The 20910-nt window shown below is 32.4% G+C and overlaps 1 protein-coding gene across 1 annotated transcript; it reads right to left on the reverse strand.

Annotated features, from left to right (window-relative positions):
- Positions 1-8387: 8387 nt before the first annotated feature.
- On the reverse strand, positions 8388-20884 carry LOC127718027 (vacuolar protein-sorting-associated protein 25-like). Its single transcript, XM_052223919.1, has 6 exons — positions 20831-20884; positions 16816-16961; positions 14229-14282; positions 13138-13229; positions 11231-11306; positions 8388-8581 (listed from the first exon to the last, which is right to left on the reverse strand). Exons 1-6 carry the CDS (start codon positions 20869-20871, stop codon positions 8469-8471), a joined length of 522 nt encoding a protein of 173 aa, XP_052079879.1. The 5' UTR covers positions 20872-20884; the 3' UTR covers positions 8388-8468.
- Positions 20885-20910: the final 26 nt, after the last annotated feature.

Genomic DNA, 20910 nt, shown 5'->3' on the forward strand with positions numbered 1-20910 from the left:
ACAATGAAGTACTTTTACATTAGAATGGGGGACATATGAAATGATTGCACAATTACGTGCAAACTAATTGTTATAATCGGCGAATATTTTCGTTAATCCTTCTATAATTCTACAAAATAATTAATACACACAAACCTATTAACATTGTTGAACTGCTTGGTATAACTCAACTCAAAATTGACAACAAATTAATCAAGGTCTGGAATGGCATGGATTATTAACTTGGTATTAGGAAAATAGATAAGAAATGCTAGATAAAATATTAATGGCAATTGATTGGTTGAATAAATGTTCTTAACTATACGAAATAATTAAAATTAGTCGACTATATATTTAGATTATAAATAAAATTAAAGTGTACATGTATGATAATCGGTAAAATAGAAGGTGACATTGAACATATTTATGTTATGATATTTTACTCAGTTCCTTCTTTTGAAATTTTAAAGACGTGAAAACATGTAATACTATAAGCATTTACTTGTTTTGTTGTCTTTTTACAATTTTTTTTGAGTGATGGATTGCAACGTAATAACAATTTTCCATTGAACAGAAAATAATGCATGTGCTCAACTGGAAGGTAAGTAGAGAAGTTTTATCCCAAATCCACTTTATAAAACAAGAAAAAACTTTTTGGACAAATTTAGAGCTGAAACATACGGGAAGATTTCTACAATTACTATTCTTATTTATATAGAACACAGAATACATCCAAGATACAAGGCTTATAATTTTGTACGCCAGATGCGCGTTTCGTCTACAAAATACTCAACAGTGAAGCTCGAACCAAAAAAGTTTAAAGGCCAAAATCAAGCAGGAAGTTTGAAAAGCATTGAGGACAAAAAATTTCAAAAGACATGCCAAAAACAGCTAGGGTAATATATTCCTGAGGTATAAAATCCTTAGTACTTCAAATACATTCAATATCACTTACCGTCTGGACAATCTAGAAGAAACAAAACTATTCTATAGTCGTCATATAGATATTTAGTTACAAAATAATTTACAAATAAGAATGCAAACATTAAACAAATGACATGCTAGTATTCTACTGATGATAAAGTAAAGGTGTAAATTGCGAGGTAAATTACTAAATACATTTCAATACAATTCGATCTATTTTACAATTCACGAAACATAAGCATCATCTTCATACGATGAGATAACCGCCTCATGGGTCTCATGGTAGTGTGTTCTCCTCGAGGCGAGAGGTCCTGGATTCACCAAAGACTTTAGAATTGGTATTTGATAATTATCTACCTATCACACGGCATTAAGGATGACAAGCAAACACTGGTCGGCTCGGAGTCAGAATAATACATTTGGGTAGGTAGACATGTCCTCCTGCGGGTTGTTACCTTATGAAATAGCAAGTCAAAAATCCGGATCAGTGTGTTGGTCTAGTACAAAGCAGGATGAATATTTATATCGCATTAAAATGGTCTCGTCCTAAATATGCATTTTGATTTGTCCCTGGAATTCTTCGACCCTATCAGTAGAAACTACATTTTTCAGCAAAAATACAAAATGTTTATACTGACCAATTGCATGGATCACTTTAAAAAAGCAAATCAAACCGAGAACTATTCTCAACATTTCTTCAGTTAAGTGAAATGTCTAGTGTTTGCATGAAATATCTACAAATACTGTTTTCAAATGTCTGTGTAACAGCTTTGTCTTTTTGATAGCCCACGTATTGATCAATATGAAACGTTAATTTTGGTTTTATGTTATCCATAAACATTAAAATAGAAAGAAATTACATCTTAAATACCTATAACAATAGTTTTTTCATTATATTTTCTATCAAAGAAAAAATGATGAAAGTAATTTTGATATTATGACAAATCAGATGTTTACACGTGCAATAATTTTTTTACCATTAACGTCGGATATTTTCGCCTTTGAAATACTTCAGCGTTGAGCAATTCACAATGATATATTCCTTTTTGTCTTTTCTTTTATTTTGTTGTCTTTTGGTTGTTCAATCTCAAATTCATGTTTACGAGATATGAACAACGGTCAACTACTGTCGCCTTACTTTGCCACTAATTTCTGTTTACTCATAACCAGTGTATATATTAGTAATTATATATGCTATACTGGGTTAAAATGTCCCATGTAATCCTGCAATTTGATTGGTTACGTTGACAGTTTGTTTTAGCAAATATACCTAAAAAAACAAAAACACGAAGACCAGAATGATGATTTATGTTGAAGTTAAGGACATTGTAGTATTATATACATGTTATTCGGGCTTCATAGGTGATGTTGACTCATATTCCATGTCAAATTTCCTATTAAATCAAAATTATAATGTTCCGTACAAAACTCATTAATTGGTAAACCGTTGTTAAATATCTGTGTCACAGGTAACAGCTGGTAATTTCCTCTATTCTTAGCCACACTGGCATCCTCATTTTGACGATTATGAACTGTCAACTTGAAGGATGGTATCCTTGGTGGACTGATAAACAACTAGCTAGCAGCAGTAACGACCAAGTGGTAGTTGAACACACGATATGAGTTTTATGTGAACAAACAGGTATTTCTGAAAATAACTTTGATCAGGTACATTTTGCGGTAGACACAGAAAATTTGGTAAATATAAAACGTTAAAGAGCATAAAAATCAAACGGGCCTGAAATGAACTATACTGGTCTCCTGTCCATTATCTGTTTGGTTCCAACACGCACATACCAGTATGTTTGTTGCAATAGAGAGAATCAGACTAGATATCAACAGCCATCACCGTCTTATATCAACTTTGTATTTGGGAGTTTGAACTTTTGCGTTAGTACAAATACTAGGGATGTCAACGAGTACTCGAGTATCGCTCGGTAGTACCGAGTATCGAATACCAAAATGATACTCGACTAATCGGTTTCCTGTAAGAATGTTGTTGCCTTCTTAAAGAAATAATATTTTTATTAAGAGCACCTCCCGGGAAATTTAATATTATCATAATTAATCAAAATTACGTTTCGAATGTTTGCGTTTGTCATTTAAAATTCCTCCAAACATAGGTGGACTATGAACAAGAGCACCTTTCCAAGACTTACACTTTTAGCGTAGCGTGTCTGAGTCATTAAACTAACCCTGTACCGTCAGAGCAAATATTTTCATCAGCAGGACTTTTAATCACGTAACAAAGTTGAGAATCGACTCGTCACAGAAAAAGCTGACAAGATAATATTACTTAATAAGAACAATTTTGTTGCACCCTGTGTCGACCCTCAGAAAATGGTTTATTTCATTGTTCATCAAATACATTGGATAAGTCCTCGAGCTTATTATCAGCTCAGTCGTCAGATCTTCGGTATTGACATATTTATAAAAAACCTTTCTAAATAATTTTACCTGCAAGGGGGACGTGGGAAAAGAAATATGGTCACTTAGGACTTCTTCCGACTGGCAGTAAATAAAAGCAACATTAGTATACCGCTGTTCAATAGTCGTGATCAAGTGAAAAAAAAAATCATGGTTACAAACTAAAATCGAGGGAAACATATCAACTATAAGACTGAACTGAACTGCAACAAAAACAAACGCCAACATACATAGAGATGGACTATTTGATAACAACTGTCATATTCCCGACATTTTAAGAAAAACTCTTGCCAAACTGGGGCATACTTTTGACTGTGGGGGATTAACAAGTACACAGCCACGTCTGGCCAGAAGGGGGCGTGTAGAGGAATGCCAAGCTCTTTTCAAGTTAAGATTCCTTGCAACAACTCTTTTATGGATCCGCATGTGAACTGTTACAATTGAACATTTTTGCCCCTTTCCGATATACCCTCATTTTCCAGTGGCAGCATAAATTTTCCCCGACTTTTATCCCGATCGGCCTCCAATACAGGACCCACCTATTGTATTTATTGTTCTCATCCTGAACATGCATAAAATATTTATCACTGGACGAACAGCAAACAACAACTAATCATCTAAAAATGTCCGTTTATAAATTTAAAAATTATAAAGAAACTATGGTTTTAAACTCCCTCAGACAAAGTTGAACCGTAGATGGATTTGACTATTCTATGTCCTTTTTGATGATAAAGCTCTTCAGTTGTTTCGGTTCTTATACATCCCTGGCTTTCAGATATTCAGCTGAAGGAAAATCCAGAAAAGTGTTTTGGACGCTGGAAAATTTTACAGTTATGTTATCTTTTTTTTACTAAATATTCCTTTCAATTTAAATGTTATTGTCAATAGGATATAGAACATGGGCGGATTAAGTGTGTGATTTTGTTTTTGTTATGGAATCATTTTTAAAAGGAGGCATCTTTTAGTAGAATATATGTGTTTATTGAATTTTTCCAATTTTTTTGCTGCTATTCCTTAGTTTTCGTACCCCTATTGTTAATACTCAAGGATTCGCTACTGTAATATATATCAATCGTAAAATATTATTAACGGTCAACACAAAGGTTGCATGACATGAAATTGAAAAGATTATGAGTCCCCGGTACTCCATTCTAAATACCGTTTTAAATAGGACCCAAATGACTCCTTATATACAATGATACTGCAAGGTTATTGTAAAATGTTTTATAAACAGAAAATTAGCATTAAATCGAGGATTGTTAAACTTGGACAACATTGTAGTAAGCGTTTGTGACTTATTGGGGAAATATAACATTGTTCGTCACTAAATTACAGTTATAAACTAAAAAAAGTAATCTATTTAGAGCCAACAAGTATTATAATTGAAATAGAGACGCAGTAATTTCACATAATAATATACATTACTATTACTACAAATTAAATGCATATTCAGTACGAGAACATTTTAAAGCAATAAAAGTACAAAACCGGCTTTATACAAGAACGACGCCCTGAGCCTAATTTTTAACATAGTTCACAAAGTTACAGTTTACAGGAAGAATTGTCATCCTACCCAGACAATTTCTATATATTATAGTTTCGGTAATAACAAAGCGCAAAATTGGCAAACGCTGCCTTTAAAGGACAATAGCAATTGACAATTTCGGCCATGTTGACTTAGTTGTAGATCTTAATGTTCTGAACATTTTGCTATTTACAATTTCTCAGTTTCTATTGAATATTCTGCAAAAAGCGTAAACAGGGGTAAAAATCTTCGTACAAGGGCAACAACTCCTATTAGTAAAATTTGTTAAACAAATGACATTTCAGGGGCAATAACTCCAACATGGGTTGTCAGATTTTTCAGAATGTTTCGTATTTATACGAGTTTTGTTGCTTATTTTTTGTTAAATTATACGTCAAAAACAATGTTTAAACCATTTTTATATTTTTAGTAACAGTGAAATGCACGGCCATGTTTGTTGATTTATCATATCCCAAGATTCAATATTTTTAACAAGATTCGCAAAGGAATATTCAGGTAAAGTTAGGTAACATTTGGTCCAGTAGTTCCAGAGACAATGTTTGTAAAATTAAATACAGTCTCAATGTGGTTGCAATAGATCACCTGGTCTTCAAACAAAGTGAAGGGGCCTCGGTGGCCTATGGTGTCTAACAAGTCGAGATACTGTATCACTAGTCTGTCAACATTGAGGTTGTGAGTTCGAATCCCGCATGTGGGAGGTGCGTTTAATTGACTCCAATCTTTATTGACTAGGATTGTCAGTTTTCCAACCAAGGTTGGTGGTTCTTTCTGGGCGGTCTGACTTCCTCCATCAATATAAACTAACAGCCACGAAATAGCACAATACTGTTTAAAGTGGCATTAAACACCAATTAATCAATCATTCAATCAAACAAGGGGAGATAAAAGACAGAAGTTAACTAAAATTATAAATTGGTCTATTACTCAATCTGATTCATAGCAACATTATCTTCTTTAGTATTCTTTATTTTATTTTCACATAATTGTATCTAAGATGGTAATCCTTTTTGTTTTTATCTATAACATATACCAACCTTTAAAAAATGATAAATGGATTCAGCCACAAATACTTAGACTAAGTATGATTAAGCTAAAACATTATGCATGTTATCAGAATTGGTTTTTTTTCTTTTGCACAAAGTTTTGTAGGTCTCTCTACCATTCTTTGCTTAGACCCATATTTTTGATGTTCCTCTTTTAATTATTTAACATTCTGTCAATGTTTAAAACCTACTTATGTAAACCTGCTATGTATTTTTTTTTCTTTTCAATCCTTAACCTTGTATTCTTTATAGTTGTGACATATAAATTTTATGAAGTATGAAATATTTGAGAAATGACTATGTCCACAGAGGCGAAAGTAGGAGGGGTCAATAAAACTTATTCTTAACTTAATAAACTGTTGACAACAGGATATGACTTGTTTTTTGTTATTTTTATAGTAAAATACAAATTTAAAAATTAAATATGTAAACTACATTATGCATGTGCCTGTCTCAATTCAGGAACCTGTAATTCAGTGGTTGTCATTTGTTGCTGTGTAACATATTTGTTTTACGTTCATTATTTTGTACATAAATTAGGCCATTAGTTTTCTCGTTTAAATTGTTTTACATTTTTCATTTCGAGGCCTTTTATAGCTAACTGCAGTATGGGCTTTGCTCATTGTTGAAGGCCTTAGGGTGACCTATTGTTTTTAATTTCTGTGTCATTTGGTCACTTGTGGAGAGTTGTATCATTGCCAATCATACCAAATCTTCTAATTTTATATATGCAAAACATTCAAAGTCAATGAACCATGACTGAAGGTGCAGGGCCAAAGAACTTCCATGGAAATGAGAAATATTAATGCTTATAAAACCTGCATACCAAGTACCATCGACTTATCATAAGTGGTTCCATTAAAACTAACCTAAACACAAACTTAAGCTTGTGAAGCAGGCAGAAGTCAATGAACCATGATGATAGGGTGGTGCCACATAATTTTAATGACAATGAAACTTACAAATGATTATACAACTGCATACCAATATCATTGACTTAACATTAGTGGTTTAACTATAACTAATCTTACCACAATCTTTATAACTTGCGAACTATGCAAAAAATTCAAAGTCAATAAACCATCACTGAGGGGAAAGGAGCCAAATAAACTCAATGGAAAGGAGATGTGCCTATTCGAATACAAATTTTGCATATCAAATAATATTGACACACTACTAGTGGTTCCCCTTAAATACTTACTTTTCACAAATTTTTTTGCATGCTTTTTTTCTCTTGTGAAATTTGTGTGTTAAATCATGTAAAAAGTAAAAAAAAAAACATAAAATACTGAACTCTGAGGAAAATTCAAAGCTGAAAGTCCCTAATTAAATGTCAAAAATCAAAATAAATTTGTTTCTTTTCTTTTTTCTTGTGACATTCACTGTTGATAAACTTATGGTGACCTATAGTTGTTAATTTCTGTGTCATTTGGTCTCTTATGGAGAGTTGTCTCATTGGCAATCATACCACATCATCTTTTTTTATATATTGTGAGCCTTTCTTTTTTCTATAAAACCTATGCTTGTTGCTTTTTTCAAGCTATTGAGTGGTGAAAAATAGATTACCTTCAAGATTTTTTTATGTAGGAACAGAGGCATATTTGATAAAGATATCAGTACTTTTGCATATATCAAATCAACTAAAATTGGCCAAATGCTATTTTGACAGAAGCAATATAACGTTGCCATAATACAACTATACAATGAGTTATTTTCCTTACACCCCCAAAAACTTAGCACTAGTGCATTAAAAAAAACACAAATTTCAAAAAATCTTTCAAATACAACAAAAATATGATTTATTCTTCTAACACAAAAAATATCAATGTTCCTTGAATTTTTTTATTTTTTTCATTTCGGAAATTTGTGTTGATGGCGGATCCATGATAGTTTCTGTTACTGTACATTTTAAACTTCATTGATTTGTTTCACAAAAATATAGGATTAAAATTGATCATAAGTTAAAATGAAATGTTTATGACTAACAGATATTGTTTCTTGTTAGATTTTTTCCTGATAAGCCATAGATGGAGTTGTACTGACAAATCAACTAAAAGATGCATTGAAAAGCAAAATGAACTTAAATCATTTCGGGGCTTTTTAATAGCTGACTATGCGGTATGGGCTTTGTTCACTGTTGAAGGCCGTACGGTGACCTATAGTTGTTAATTTCTGTGTCATTTGGTCTCTTGTGAAGAGTTGTCTCATTGGCAATCATACCACATCTTCTTTTTTATAATTAAAGTAGAACATATAGTCAATATATATATATATATATATTGGCTGTTGCTTGCTTATCATCTACATTCATGACATGAAACTATTAGGTTGAATGGTGGGATCAATGGTATATTGGAAATAACCAGAAATTTTGCCTTACAACAGGCAACCTGAGGATCCCTTAGTTGTTGCAAGGGTTCTTTTAGGTGCACAGAGTATGACACTCTCTCATCAATATACAGAAAATATTTATATATGATAGATATTTTAATAGTACAACAATGTCTATACATACAAATTATATAAAAATTACTATATCACAGATTGCACTAAAAGAATTTGACACCTTCACTATCGTCAAACATCATTATTTCTGCTTTTCTTTGCATCTCTAAAGTCTTTATAGCTCGTAATAATAACCATTTTTCAAGACCATGAAATTCTGCAACAAAAAACATACAATCAAAAAAAATATATTAGTCCTTAAACTGTAATGTACTATATGTTTCAGTGATATAAAATCATAATTTTTCAATAAAACAATAAAAATTTATACCTTGAGGGTAGACACTAAAATCATTATTTTCAAAACACTTAAATAGTCCTTTTTCATATTACCAACTTTTGACTCTGGAGTAAATTTTTCAACAGGTTACCTACACTGTGGTAGGACAATCTGGTACATGGTCATGTAGGAGCAACTAAAAGAAGTAAAATCAAGCTTACAATCTGTGTAATTGGGGGGAAAATTAACTGTTTTATTTGTTCATACACAAAAATTATACATTAAAAATTACAGAAGCACATTGGGTGCAAAGGCTTAGTTGCAATCTTTATGGATTTGTTGTTGAAGAAATAATTTAAAATGTCAGGTACTATTTTTTTAATTTTTATGTTTATCTACTTTATTTTCCGCCAAAAATGCAAAAAAAAGTTGACTGATAATTTCCTACTTGTCTTATTTGCAGATCTTGACCTGCTGATCAATTTTGCTGTTAAAAGATTCTCTCTGTCAAATGTATTTTTCAAGATAATAAAAAAACAAAAATGGGCAAAAAAAAAATCATTTAAGAGCAATAACTCCTGTAATGAGTCAACTGACCATTTCTGCCATTTATCTATACTATTAAATGAGAAGACCTCATTTTGTGTGTCGCTTCTCTTCCTTCCACACTGAATTAATCATCAAGCCTTTATGTCCTATAGGTACCATGTATAGTTGCATTTGTCATCCTCGCTTTTGATTATTCCATATGGGTTATTTTGTGAGAAAAAAACGAAAGTAAAGACGTCCGGATAATGTTTCCGTCATCGGACGGACTTTTAAGACAGACAGGATTGTTTAAAATTAGGGAGCTACCATTTGAATTTTATGGGGGGTGGGGGTATATTGAATGATATTTGATAAAATGGGCAGAACAGGAGTTTTGAGTAAAACAAAAGGCATGGTGAACAACTTGGCAGAAAAAAAAAAGACGGATGACAATGTATGTAAAAAAAGTATTCAAAGGCTAAAATGAAAAAAGGCAGGACTGAATAGAGTGAAAAATAAAAAGGCAGGACAGAGATTACAACTGAAAAAATAGGAGGAAAATATTTTTCATCCCCCCCCCCCAAAAAAAAAACATAAAATCAAATGGTAGCTCCCTTACACAGAATATTTATAACTATTAGTAATTGACTTATTCTGTGTAATTTTAAACATGATGTCTCCATTATTCCAAGAGGTAGAATTATAAGGATTAAACGGCTTGGTTTTTTTTAATTGGATTGTCCGCTCACAAACTGAATAAAAAATCAATGTTTAATCCTATATATAATATATGACTTTTTTATATATCCATTACGCATAAAGAAATGTGCGTTTTCAGTGACCGAACCAACTCTATCTTAGGCAAACCAAATTAAATTTAAATTCACGCGGGTGTGTCCTAGTTTAATTTATTTGCAGATCTTATCTTGCTGTTTAAAGTTGTTTCATATATATTATAGCTTTTAATTTTTATGTTTATCTACTTTATTTTCCGCCAAAAATGCAAAAAAATGGTAAAGAAGTTGACTGATAATTTCCTACTTGTCTTATTTGCAGATCTTAACCTGCTGATCAATTTTGCTGTTAAAAGCTTCTCTCTGTCTTGTATTTTTCAAGATAATAAAAAAACAAAACAAAAATGGGCAACAACAAATCATTTAAGAGCAATACTCCTGTAATGAGTCAACTGACCATTTCTGCCATTTATTTAATTTATTTGCAGATCTTATCTTGCTGTTTAAAGTTGTTTCCTATATATTATAGCTTTAAATAAAATAGCAGAAAAGAACACAAATTAGTCATTCAAAGCAACAACTTCTATATTCATTAAATAAGGAGTTGTCTGAAAATTTTGTTCTAATAGAACAGTAGGTAGATCTTCATATTGTGAATATTTTTGCCCTGGTAGATTTTCTTTATCTGTAACAGTTTTGAAGATAAATATGCAATAACTGGCATTTTACCCTTATGTTGTTTTTTTAGAGTTGATAGCCAAGTTGGTTGGCAGGTGGAATCATCCCATAAATAGATTGATTGGTTCCAATTGACCCAGTAGTTTCAGGCTAGAAGATTTTTGTAAAGGTTTACGGACAACAAGAGACAAGAAATGAAAATAGTTCACATTAGCTGTTTGGGCCATGCCTAGGTGAGCTTAAAATGTAAAATAACTGGCAAACGAATTTAATGCCTCGTTCACACGTACATTTAATTTGAATTGAATTCGAATCGAATGCGAATCGAATTCACTAATCGCATTCACACACTCTTCGTTTTTAATTCGAATTGATTCGAATTAACTAAATCGCATGATCTTATTCCCATTAGAAATGCGTTTTTGTTAATACGAATTAAAAGATAACGTTGTTTGGACAGTAAAGCGAATTTGACGCGCATTGCAATTCGAATTAGAATTTACGTTTGGACGTAAAACGTTTCAAATGCGAATTAAACTAATTCGAATTACGTGTGAACGTAGCATAAATAATAAAAAGAATGAAATTTAGCAATGTTGAGTATTCCACTAACTATTTATTATTTTACTGATTGACAATTACTTACCTGTTCCTTCTGAGTCCTCTCCATTAGTTAATTCATAAAAAGTACATACAGTATTAGTCATGGACTTTGATAATATCTGAAAGACAATAGAATTGATTTATTTCTAAATAACTATTTTTTATATTATTTTTTTTAACTTTCATTGACAATATACATTGGCCTTTGTTAGTCTTGTATCATTTTTAATTTTAGTTTCTTGTGTATAATTTGGAGTTTAGTATGGTGTCCATTATCACTGAACTAGTATACAGTGTTTAGGGGCCAGCTGAAGGACGCCTCCGGGTGCGGGAGTTTCTTGCTGCATTGAAGACCCATTGGTGGCCTTTGGCTGTTGTCTGCTCTATGGTCGGGTTGTTGTCTCTTTGACACATTCCCCATTTCCATTCTCAATTTTATATATCAGCATTTATAATTTCATATACAAATGTATCAAATATTTTTAATCTGGTCTTTTGTTTTTTTGTCAATTTTTTTCTATTTTGACAAATTTTCTATATTTGGTAACTGTGATGGTTACATCTTATTGCTGGCATAGTCATTAACAGTACCAGTAATATATATAAAGGTGATCAGAAGTATGTTTTTCTTCCTTGTTTAGTTATCAACTGAATTCTCATAGTGGATGGTAAATTCTGTCATTTCCTCAAAAGTTTGATAATAATTGGCACTTTACATGATGAGCAACATGATAAAGTGATGACAATAGTTTTAAGTGTAACACCACTAATTCGGGCCAGGTCAGAAAGCACATACCAGAAAGTAGTACATATTTAACACAAAAACTTTCAAAATGTGTAGAATATTTTGGCAATTTTGGTATCAAATAAAAGCTGAATGACAGGTGATCATTGTTGAACACTTTTTGACTTATAATTTTGAAAAACAATAAAATTGCATGAAATTTAAAAAGGAGGGTACATTTTGCCTGTTTGTAAGATCTGAAGTACCTGTTCTGATACATCTGAAGTTTCTGGAACCAGTTCTCTCTTATATGCCATTAAAGGTATGTTGATTTTTTCAGTACAATACATCATGAGGTGTTGCTTTGACATGCAATGATTGTCACTTTATTTGAACTTAAGACAAAAGAGCTGTGCCTGCTTGAAATTGAGGAATTTAACATAGAAAGCTATGGGGCCATGAATTAGTGGTGTACTTCCTTAAGTTTCCAAATATACTTAAAAGTTTTTTAAATGTAATATTGCAATGCTATAATTTAAACCCGTTGGTTGAAATTTTTTTTTTACAAATATAGTTTCCGTATCATTCAAATTCTTTTTAGGTAAAACAAAACAAATCAATTTTAACTGTGAGCTATTGGTAACTGATGATACTTCCACAATAAGTACTGAGAAAACAGGAAGTAAATAAGCGATGAATGTGATAACACATCCCCCATAATACATTGTAGCATGCTGATAAAAATATTTATACAAAATTTTGTGGTGGTCTATATCATAATTCCTGAGAAAAATGTGACAAAAATATAATTTATGGTAATAATGTGTAATAATACACAAGTTTTCTGTAAAAAAGAAGTTGATGGGTCATGAATGTTAAAATGCATCACACTGTCAGGAAATTTCATATGAAGCATTTAAAAAAAAAATCAGGAATATTTGATTTGTAGTTCCTGAGATAAATGAGACACAATTTCATACATGGACTTTATGTGTAAGAATGTATAAGTATTATGAAGTTGATGAGCATTGAATGTCAAAATTCAAAATGTATCACACCCTATAGCATGGTTACAGTGGCTGAGAGGTAAATAATATTTGTTTGCCTAAAAATTTAGACAGATTCAGTTTTTAATATGAAAAAAAATTTAACCTCTTCAATTCTAATCTTTTAAGGGCAGTAACTCTTACTGCTGGAGATTCCAATGAAATTATACTACATCTTACCCATGAATATATTAAATTTCCCCATTCCTCAGGAGTTCTCCACATTACCAAACATTGCTTCTTTGTCTTGGGATCTTTCCATTCTAAGTGCCCTATAATCATATACAATAACAGTTCAGTTATTTTTCAAAAGAGCATTCAACATGTAAAACATTTTATCCTGCAATCAGCCAACTATTGTACACAACATGTACACAAATATTTTTTTTCCTTTATTTGTACTTATATTTCTTGTTTTTGTACTTGTACTCCGCTTCCATGTTGAGCAAATGGTGATGTGAATATTTCTTTTTGGATGACAGTTAATTTTGGGGTTCTCCATGTGGTCCATGTATAGACTGTCCATTTCTTTGAAAAATCAAAGAACTATTTGGATTAAAACAACTAAATCTTAAAGTTCCAGGTGTAAATTACAGGATAAAAACAATAAGCCTTGCTTTTCGTCCTGTTTCAGTGTACAAATAAATTTCATATTTTCCAACAATGTACATATATTGTATATGTGATATAAATAAATTTTTTTCATCTTAAACATGCTAAACAACTTCAATCTAACATATGTACAGGTACTAATTGTGGAAATTAAAGCAGCAAACTCTATCAGTGATCAGCTTAAAACACAAATGTTGTTCTAAGTCAAACACAGTATCTAACAATTAAAATGATACATAAAAATTGGATTAAAACAGTCAATAAGAGACTATAAATATATATACATTATCATGATTATAGCTATACCTTCATATAACATATTTTGAATTTCGGATTAATTTCTTTTTTTTCAAATTAAAAATTTGATATAGTTTGTTATTTAATTTTGGAACTAAAATACTTTGTATAGCTATTCTTTACATATACAGTTTTTTTTCACCATAAGTGTCAGGGAAGTCAACATATTTTTGGACAAATACAATAAAATATGAAAATAAACTAAAACATTTTTTTGTATTTCCTGCTTATTAAATATGTGACGATCTTAAGTTTCATTTTTACAAGGGTTTATAAGAAAATGAATGTCAGGACCTACAACATGTACAAGAAATAGCAGTAAAATGTGGTAATTGATTTTACTTATTTGAAATCAAACTAACCTGTTCTACAAAGTTCATCTAACACAGTATATAAACCATCTAACGAAAGTTTTCCTGAAAACTATTAAGGTCAACATACATTTGACAAATATACATATATATGTATTTGAGCAACACAATAGGTGTTACATGTGGAGCAGGATCAGTTTCACCTTCTGGAGCACCTGAGAAACCTTCCAGGTTATTGGTGGAGTTTGTGTTGCTCAGTCTTTAGCTTATTGAGAAGTGTTATGTAGACTGTGGTCTTTCTTCAACAAGTTAAAGAGTTTTATGATTTCTAATTACCACTCTTTTTTTTTTTAGATATCTCAATAGCACAGTAAGAGTGGCTATTAATAAATCAGGATTTTATTTACACCATACTAGATTTTTTCCTCCACCTCCAATAATTTTCCACCTTAGCCTTTTACTTGTTTTACAGTAAAAACATATAGACTAAGTACATGCTCAATTGTTAACTTTTGATGTAGATATAAATCTTTAAGTTTAATGAAAAGATAATAATGATTACAATCTGTAGTTCCGGAGAAAAATGAGACAAAAATTTCAAACATGGACATTATGTGTAAGAATATGATTACTACTGTTACAAATTAAAGAACCTTAGTGAGCGCGCTCACATACCCCAGGTCCCCACATTGTCACTGGAGAAATAAAATAACTGTAAGAAAAATAAATTGTATAAGAAAAAAAAATTAAATCATAATCTCCTGTCGATATGCACATCTACATAGTATGTCCTTATTATCTACAAAGTTTCATGAAATTCTGTTGTGTGGTTTCAGAGGAGTTGCGATGACAAACTGTTGCAGAGGTATGTTGAAACAAATAAGTTCAAAGGGGCGTAACTCCTAGAAAAAAAATTGAATCATAATTTCCTGTCGATATGCACATCTACCTAGTATGTCCTTATTATCTACAAAGTTTCATGAAATTCTATTGTGTGGTTTCAGAGGAGTTGCGATGACAAACTGTTGCAGAGGTATATTGAAGCAAATAAGTTCAAAGGGGCATAACTCCTAGAAAAAAAATTGAATCGTAATTTCCTGTGGATATGCACATCTACGTAGTATGTCCTTATTATCTGAAAAGGTTTCATGAAATTCTGTTGCGTGGTTTGAGAGGAGTTGAGATGACAAACTGTTGCAGTAGTACATTAAAGTAAATAAGTTCAAAGGGGCGTAACTCCTAGAAAAAAAATTGAATCGTAATTTCCTGTCGATATGCGTATCTACATAGTATGTCCTTATTATCTAAAAAGATTTCGTGAAATTCTGTTGTGTGGTTTGAGAGGAGTTGCGATGACAAAAGGTTGCAGTAGTATATTGGGCAAATAAGTTCAAAGGGGCGTAACTCCTGAAAAAAAATTGAATAGTAATTTCCTGTCGATATGGACATCTACGTAGTATGTCCTTATTATCTGAAAAGGTTTCATGAAATTCTGTTGTGTGGTTTGAGAGGAGTTGCGATGACAAACTGTTGCAGTAGAATATTGGGCAAATAAGTTCAAAGGGGCGTAACTCCTGGAAAAAAAATTGAATCGTAAATTCCTGTCGATATGCACAACTACATAGTATGTCCTTATTATCTTAAAAGATTTCGTGAAATTCTGTTGTGTGGTTTGAGAGGAGTTGCGATGACAAGAAACAGGACTGACGGACTGAAGGATGGACAGCCAGACGGACGGACGGACAGACGGACGGACAGACGGACAGAGGGACGGACGCGTCAAAAACATTATACCCTCCGCAACTCGTTGCGTGGGGTATAATTATAGAAGAAACGAAATCATATTTGAACAAGTCTTCATGTCTTCTTATTTGTTTAATGTGTACCAATAAATACATGAAATATGGAAGTGATGCTATAATTTCTTGAAAAAAAAATTATATTTAAAAATTCACAGTTTGAGTATACCATTGTATACGAGGATATTGTATGAAATGTATTGGTAGAAAACTGGAATATATACAGAATGATGTTTCAGAGTGAATTATCAATCAATAATAACCCGTATACACTGAAAATTTACCACCAAAAAGTATTAAATTGAAATACCTTGCATGGAATCTGATGTTCAGTAGTTGTCGTTTGTTGATGTGTTTCTCGTTTTTATATAGATTAGACCGTTGGTTTTCCCATTTGAATGGTTTTACACTAGTAATTTTGGGGGCCCTTTATAGCTTACTGTTCGGTGTGAGCCAAGGCTCCGTGTTGAAGACCGTACTGTGACCTATAATGGTTTACTTCTATAAATTTTGACTTGGATGGAGAGTTGTCTCATTGGCACTCATACCACATCTTCTTATATCTACTTGTGTGTACTGTGGTTTCATCAATATTTGTGGGATACCAACTTTGGTGGAGGATTTTATTGGTATGGGTAAACCACGAATTTAGATGTTCAACATAATACAAATTATCTAAAGGTGTGTAAGCAGAGTAAAACCACGAAATCATATATCCATGAATATACAATTTTCCCTCAATACAGGAAAATTGGTACCCACGAAAATAAATGAACCCACAGTAATATTGAGTGAACAATGTAAAATTATTTCATGTATTTTACACTTCAAAAGGATACTATCTATCTCTTTGTTATGACACAGTTGAGAGTTGAGTATCTCTGTAACATCTATGCTGTAGGACTTTTTCTGTTTGTGGTAGTTGAGAATCAGTGAACACCAAGCTTCCAATTGTTTCTTTCTCGTATCTGAATTAGGTTGAATCCTGCAGTGAAGAAAATAAATTTGTGAAAAATAACAGATTCATGTTTTGACATACAATTTCTCCATGACAGTACCTCTATCATTTCTGTTTATTTTATTCATTTAAACAAAAGTTTAGGAGGTTTCTTGTGTTTCTAGTGATTTCTGGTTATACAGGAGGTTTCTAGTGATTTCTGGTGATTAACAGGAGGCTTCTGGTGATTTCTGGTGATTACCAGGAGGTTTCTGGTGATTTCTGGTGATTAACAGGAGGTTTCTAGTGATTTCTGGTGATTAACAAGAGGTTTCTAGTGATTTCTGGTGATTAACAAGAGGTTTCTGGTGATTTCTGGTGATTAACAGGAGGTTTCTGGTGATTTCTGGTGATTAACAGGAGGTTTCTCATGTTTCTAGTGATTTCTGGTGATTAACAGGAGGTTTCTAGTGATTTCTGGTGATTAACAAGAGGTTTCTTGTGATTTCTGGTGATTAACAGGAGGTTTCTAGTGATTTCTGGTGATAAACAGGAGGTTTCTAGTGATTTCTAGTGATTAACAGGAGGTTTCTAGTGATTTCTGGTGATACAGGAGGTTTCTTGTGTTTCTAGTGATTTCTGGTGATTAACATGAAGTTTACACTGTTTCAAGACCATGTCAGTTGTCTTAAATAGTATATATAAATTCTGTATACTTTAACTGAGAGACATATATATTCTAGAGTGAATCACAAACATTCTTTGTGAAAATTCAACTACAATAGTGATTTTTACTGAAGCCCTATGTGTGAACTGTGCATACACCTTTTAATTTTTTTGTTCTTTGATCACTTTTGATCAATTTGGACATTATATTTTTTTTATAAAACTGTGGTATTAAATGTATGCGTTATTTTCTATTCTGAGCGCTATTCCACAATATTAAATGGAGTTTTGATTTTTGGATATTGGTTGTAGATCATTTAAGGTTGTATGCCATCTGACATGTCTGATGAATGCAAAATCATTCAAAGTATGTAGGATGTGGGGGGATTTCGGAAGTCCCTTTCTACCCTTAGCAGTCTGCACCAAAATCTTTTCTTACTACTTAGGTCAAAAGACCAGTATTCCAACATTTTTCTTATACATCTTTAAACAAAGCTTTGCAAAAAACTTACCAGTCTGAATTAAATTTTACTAGTCTGGGACATCGAACTAGTGGCTAACGGTGCAGACTGCCTCAAACACCTTTTAAATGGAATAGTTTTGGAAAAGTTGGAATTTCAAATAAATGGAGTTACATACTTACAATTTAAGAATTGCAATGTTGGTATTTAGACTCCTTTAGCTTTCATAGCTACTGTGTGTACATAAATTTGTGGGTTTTGCACATTACACAGTGCATGAGTTGCAAAAATATAGTGTAATCAAGGCCTATAAAATGCAATCTTCAATAACTTTTCCCATAGTGCTACATATTTTGAAAGGTTGTAGTGATAGTGGTTAGTAACCTGGTACAGCATGTACAGATCTACTCAATACAGGGATGATTTTATTGATAACATACTTCTACTCTGTTATGTAGTGGACACATTCTCTTGAGACAGGCAGTCATTTTAAAAATAAAAGCACATTTATGCATCATAATTACATCACGACTTGAAAAATTGATTCTTCAAACAGTTGTGACTAAATTTTCTATAACATACATTGTCATCATTGTAACGTGTAAGTATAAATGAAATTCAATGATACATTGATAAAGGGTTCCAGGTGCCAGGTAGACAAGGATTTTCCTATAGCATGTGTATAGTTTTTAAGCATTTTGCATTTTGCTCTTGCCAATGAATAGTACATCCATGGTCATTATTCTGGCTGACTGAAATTAGACAATTTTTAATTCCTTAATTGAAAAACACTGTAACCAGAGAGCACATTGTCTCCTCTCTGACTTGAACCCAAGATCTCTATGTTACAAGTAAGGGCTCTATCAGACTGAGCTAAAGAAGTACTTCGCTAGCTCAACTGGTTACAGTTGGCTAAGTATTAATTTACTATTCAAGGGAAGCAATCCTGTTACACTTCCCCCTGTTCAAGAGTCATCATATCACTTTGACTCTCACAAAACACCTGGCTCATACCTGTCAACCTCTAAAACTGAAAATGCAGGTCATGACCTGCATTGAAGAAGAAAATGTCAGGTCATAACGCATACGAACGTTTTCGGTCCAAGTTTAGTTCATGTATTGAGATTTTTTTTTATACACTATAACATATATATCATGTACATGTACCACTGAGTTTCCTAAAAATAATAACTTTTGTATTTGTTAAGTATATGAATATTTATCATTACCCAGTAATTAAATATCTTTCTAAAGCAATGCCCTCTTATTGTTTTATTCACACTAGTTTACTTCTTTTTATTAATGAATGTCATAAACCCAAGCTATACATGTAATTAGAAATCAATTATGGCTAATGTGCTACTATACACCATGTACACAGGAAGATAAATAGAAAGAAGTAACAGTTAGTGGGTTTCCTTTTCCTGTTCAGTGTAATATCTAGAGCATATGGATTTAAAGCTTTTAACATTTAAGTGATAACAAAATTATTCTCTCCAACAGTAATGTATTAAAAGGTTCAAATTGTTTTATAATGATTTTTACAGGATATTTGATATTTGCAAACGGCAAATCTTTAAATCAGCCTCAGGACATAGAATTGTATGTCAAGCTTGAATGGCTTCAACTTTCTGGGTTACAATTAACAATCCTCGAATTGTTACTTTTCAATCACATGTAATGTTTTGGTAGCTGTCATTGGCACGGTAAATAAGTAAATTCTAAGTTTTGACTTTTCAATTGTTTACCTTTTCAAAGGAAAAACTCCGAGAAAACCGAAAGTATATTTGTCAAATTGACTTCTAAACACCAGAAGCAATACTGGTCAGAAATACGGGTGAAAACAGGGTCATTTTATGAAATCACGGGTTATTTGAATACCCGGCGGGTATTTAAAAAATCCTGTGTGAAGCAGGAAATTCTCTGGTGTGATCCGCAGAATACGGGTCAGTTGACAGCTATGACCCGGCTAGATATCTTCTCTTACCACCGTGGGTTTTTTAGTTGGGCACCAAATGTTACCGGAGAGTAATTCATTTTAGAAAATCCCATAGGTTCCGCCTCGGACCGTGTTACATTAGGCCCTCTAACCGACTGAGGTAAGGAAGTATTTTTGCAAGCACAACCAATGATGACTGGCTAAGTGTCGACTTTTGAAGTGAAGCAATCCCGTCACACTCAAACATGACAAATGAATGAGAAAGTTCAGGCTTTAGATATTTCATTGGGAGAGTAAATCTAGTTTCAGCATTTTATTGGTATCTGGTGTCTAAGAAATGTTTCTTCTTATTGTGTTGAATGCACTTCTTATGAGCACAATAATTATGGAAATGTATAGGGTAGGAATGCCCTTTATCGTCAAGCGTCAAACATCTGTTTTTTCACTACCGTTAGCATCAAATCAGCCTTAATTTTTTATAGTCATTTGTCAAATTTCATTTTGTAGCTACCCTTAGCATGATAAGCGTCCACATGGAGTAAAATGTTTATCGTTAACGTTATTTTAACAAATGTAATGTGGGGTACCCCATTCTTACCCTCATGTATCGTGATTTTTTTGGGGGTACGTATGGATAGTAAACCTGGCAAATTGTAACAAACCCCTGTCCTGTGCAGCTGTAGCCTGTACAGTACTACTCACTGAGTGTTAAACAGCGTTTGACAACATCATGAACATTGACAATTGTTTGTGACATTCAATATAAAATATAATGTAGGCACATTCGAATCATCAAAAAAGAATGCAACCTCAATTTAAATGGGTTCAACAAGTTACAAGTGTGTTATTACGTGAAGAAGGGTGGGAAATTGTACTGCCAGGGCCATTCCATTTTAAGTGCGTTCCTTATATCCCTAAAAATGGTCCATGA

The sequence above is a fragment of the Mytilus californianus genome, unplaced genomic scaffold, assembly GCF_021869535.1.
Source record: "Mytilus californianus isolate M0D057914Y unplaced genomic scaffold, xbMytCali1.0.p SCAF_10, whole genome shotgun sequence".
Classification (NCBI taxonomy): Eukaryota; Metazoa; Mollusca; class Bivalvia; order Mytilida; family Mytilidae; genus Mytilus; species Mytilus californianus.

What these genes read in the sequence shown, in the direction of transcription:
- LOC127718027 (XM_052223919.1), bottom strand. Translation starts at nt 20,871, where the DNA reads ATGGAATGGCCCTGGCAGTACAATTTCCCACCCTTCTTCAC. An exon ending in AATTTCCCACCCTTCTTCAC is followed by an intron (nt 16,962 to 20,830) that starts GTAATAACACAC and finishes TCTTCACTGCAG; the next exon opens with GATTCAACCTAATTCAGATA. An exon ending in TCATAACAAAGAGATAGATA is followed by an intron (nt 14,283 to 16,815) that starts GTATCCTTTTGA and finishes AATAGTTTTCAG; the next exon opens with GAAAACTTTCGTTAGATGGT.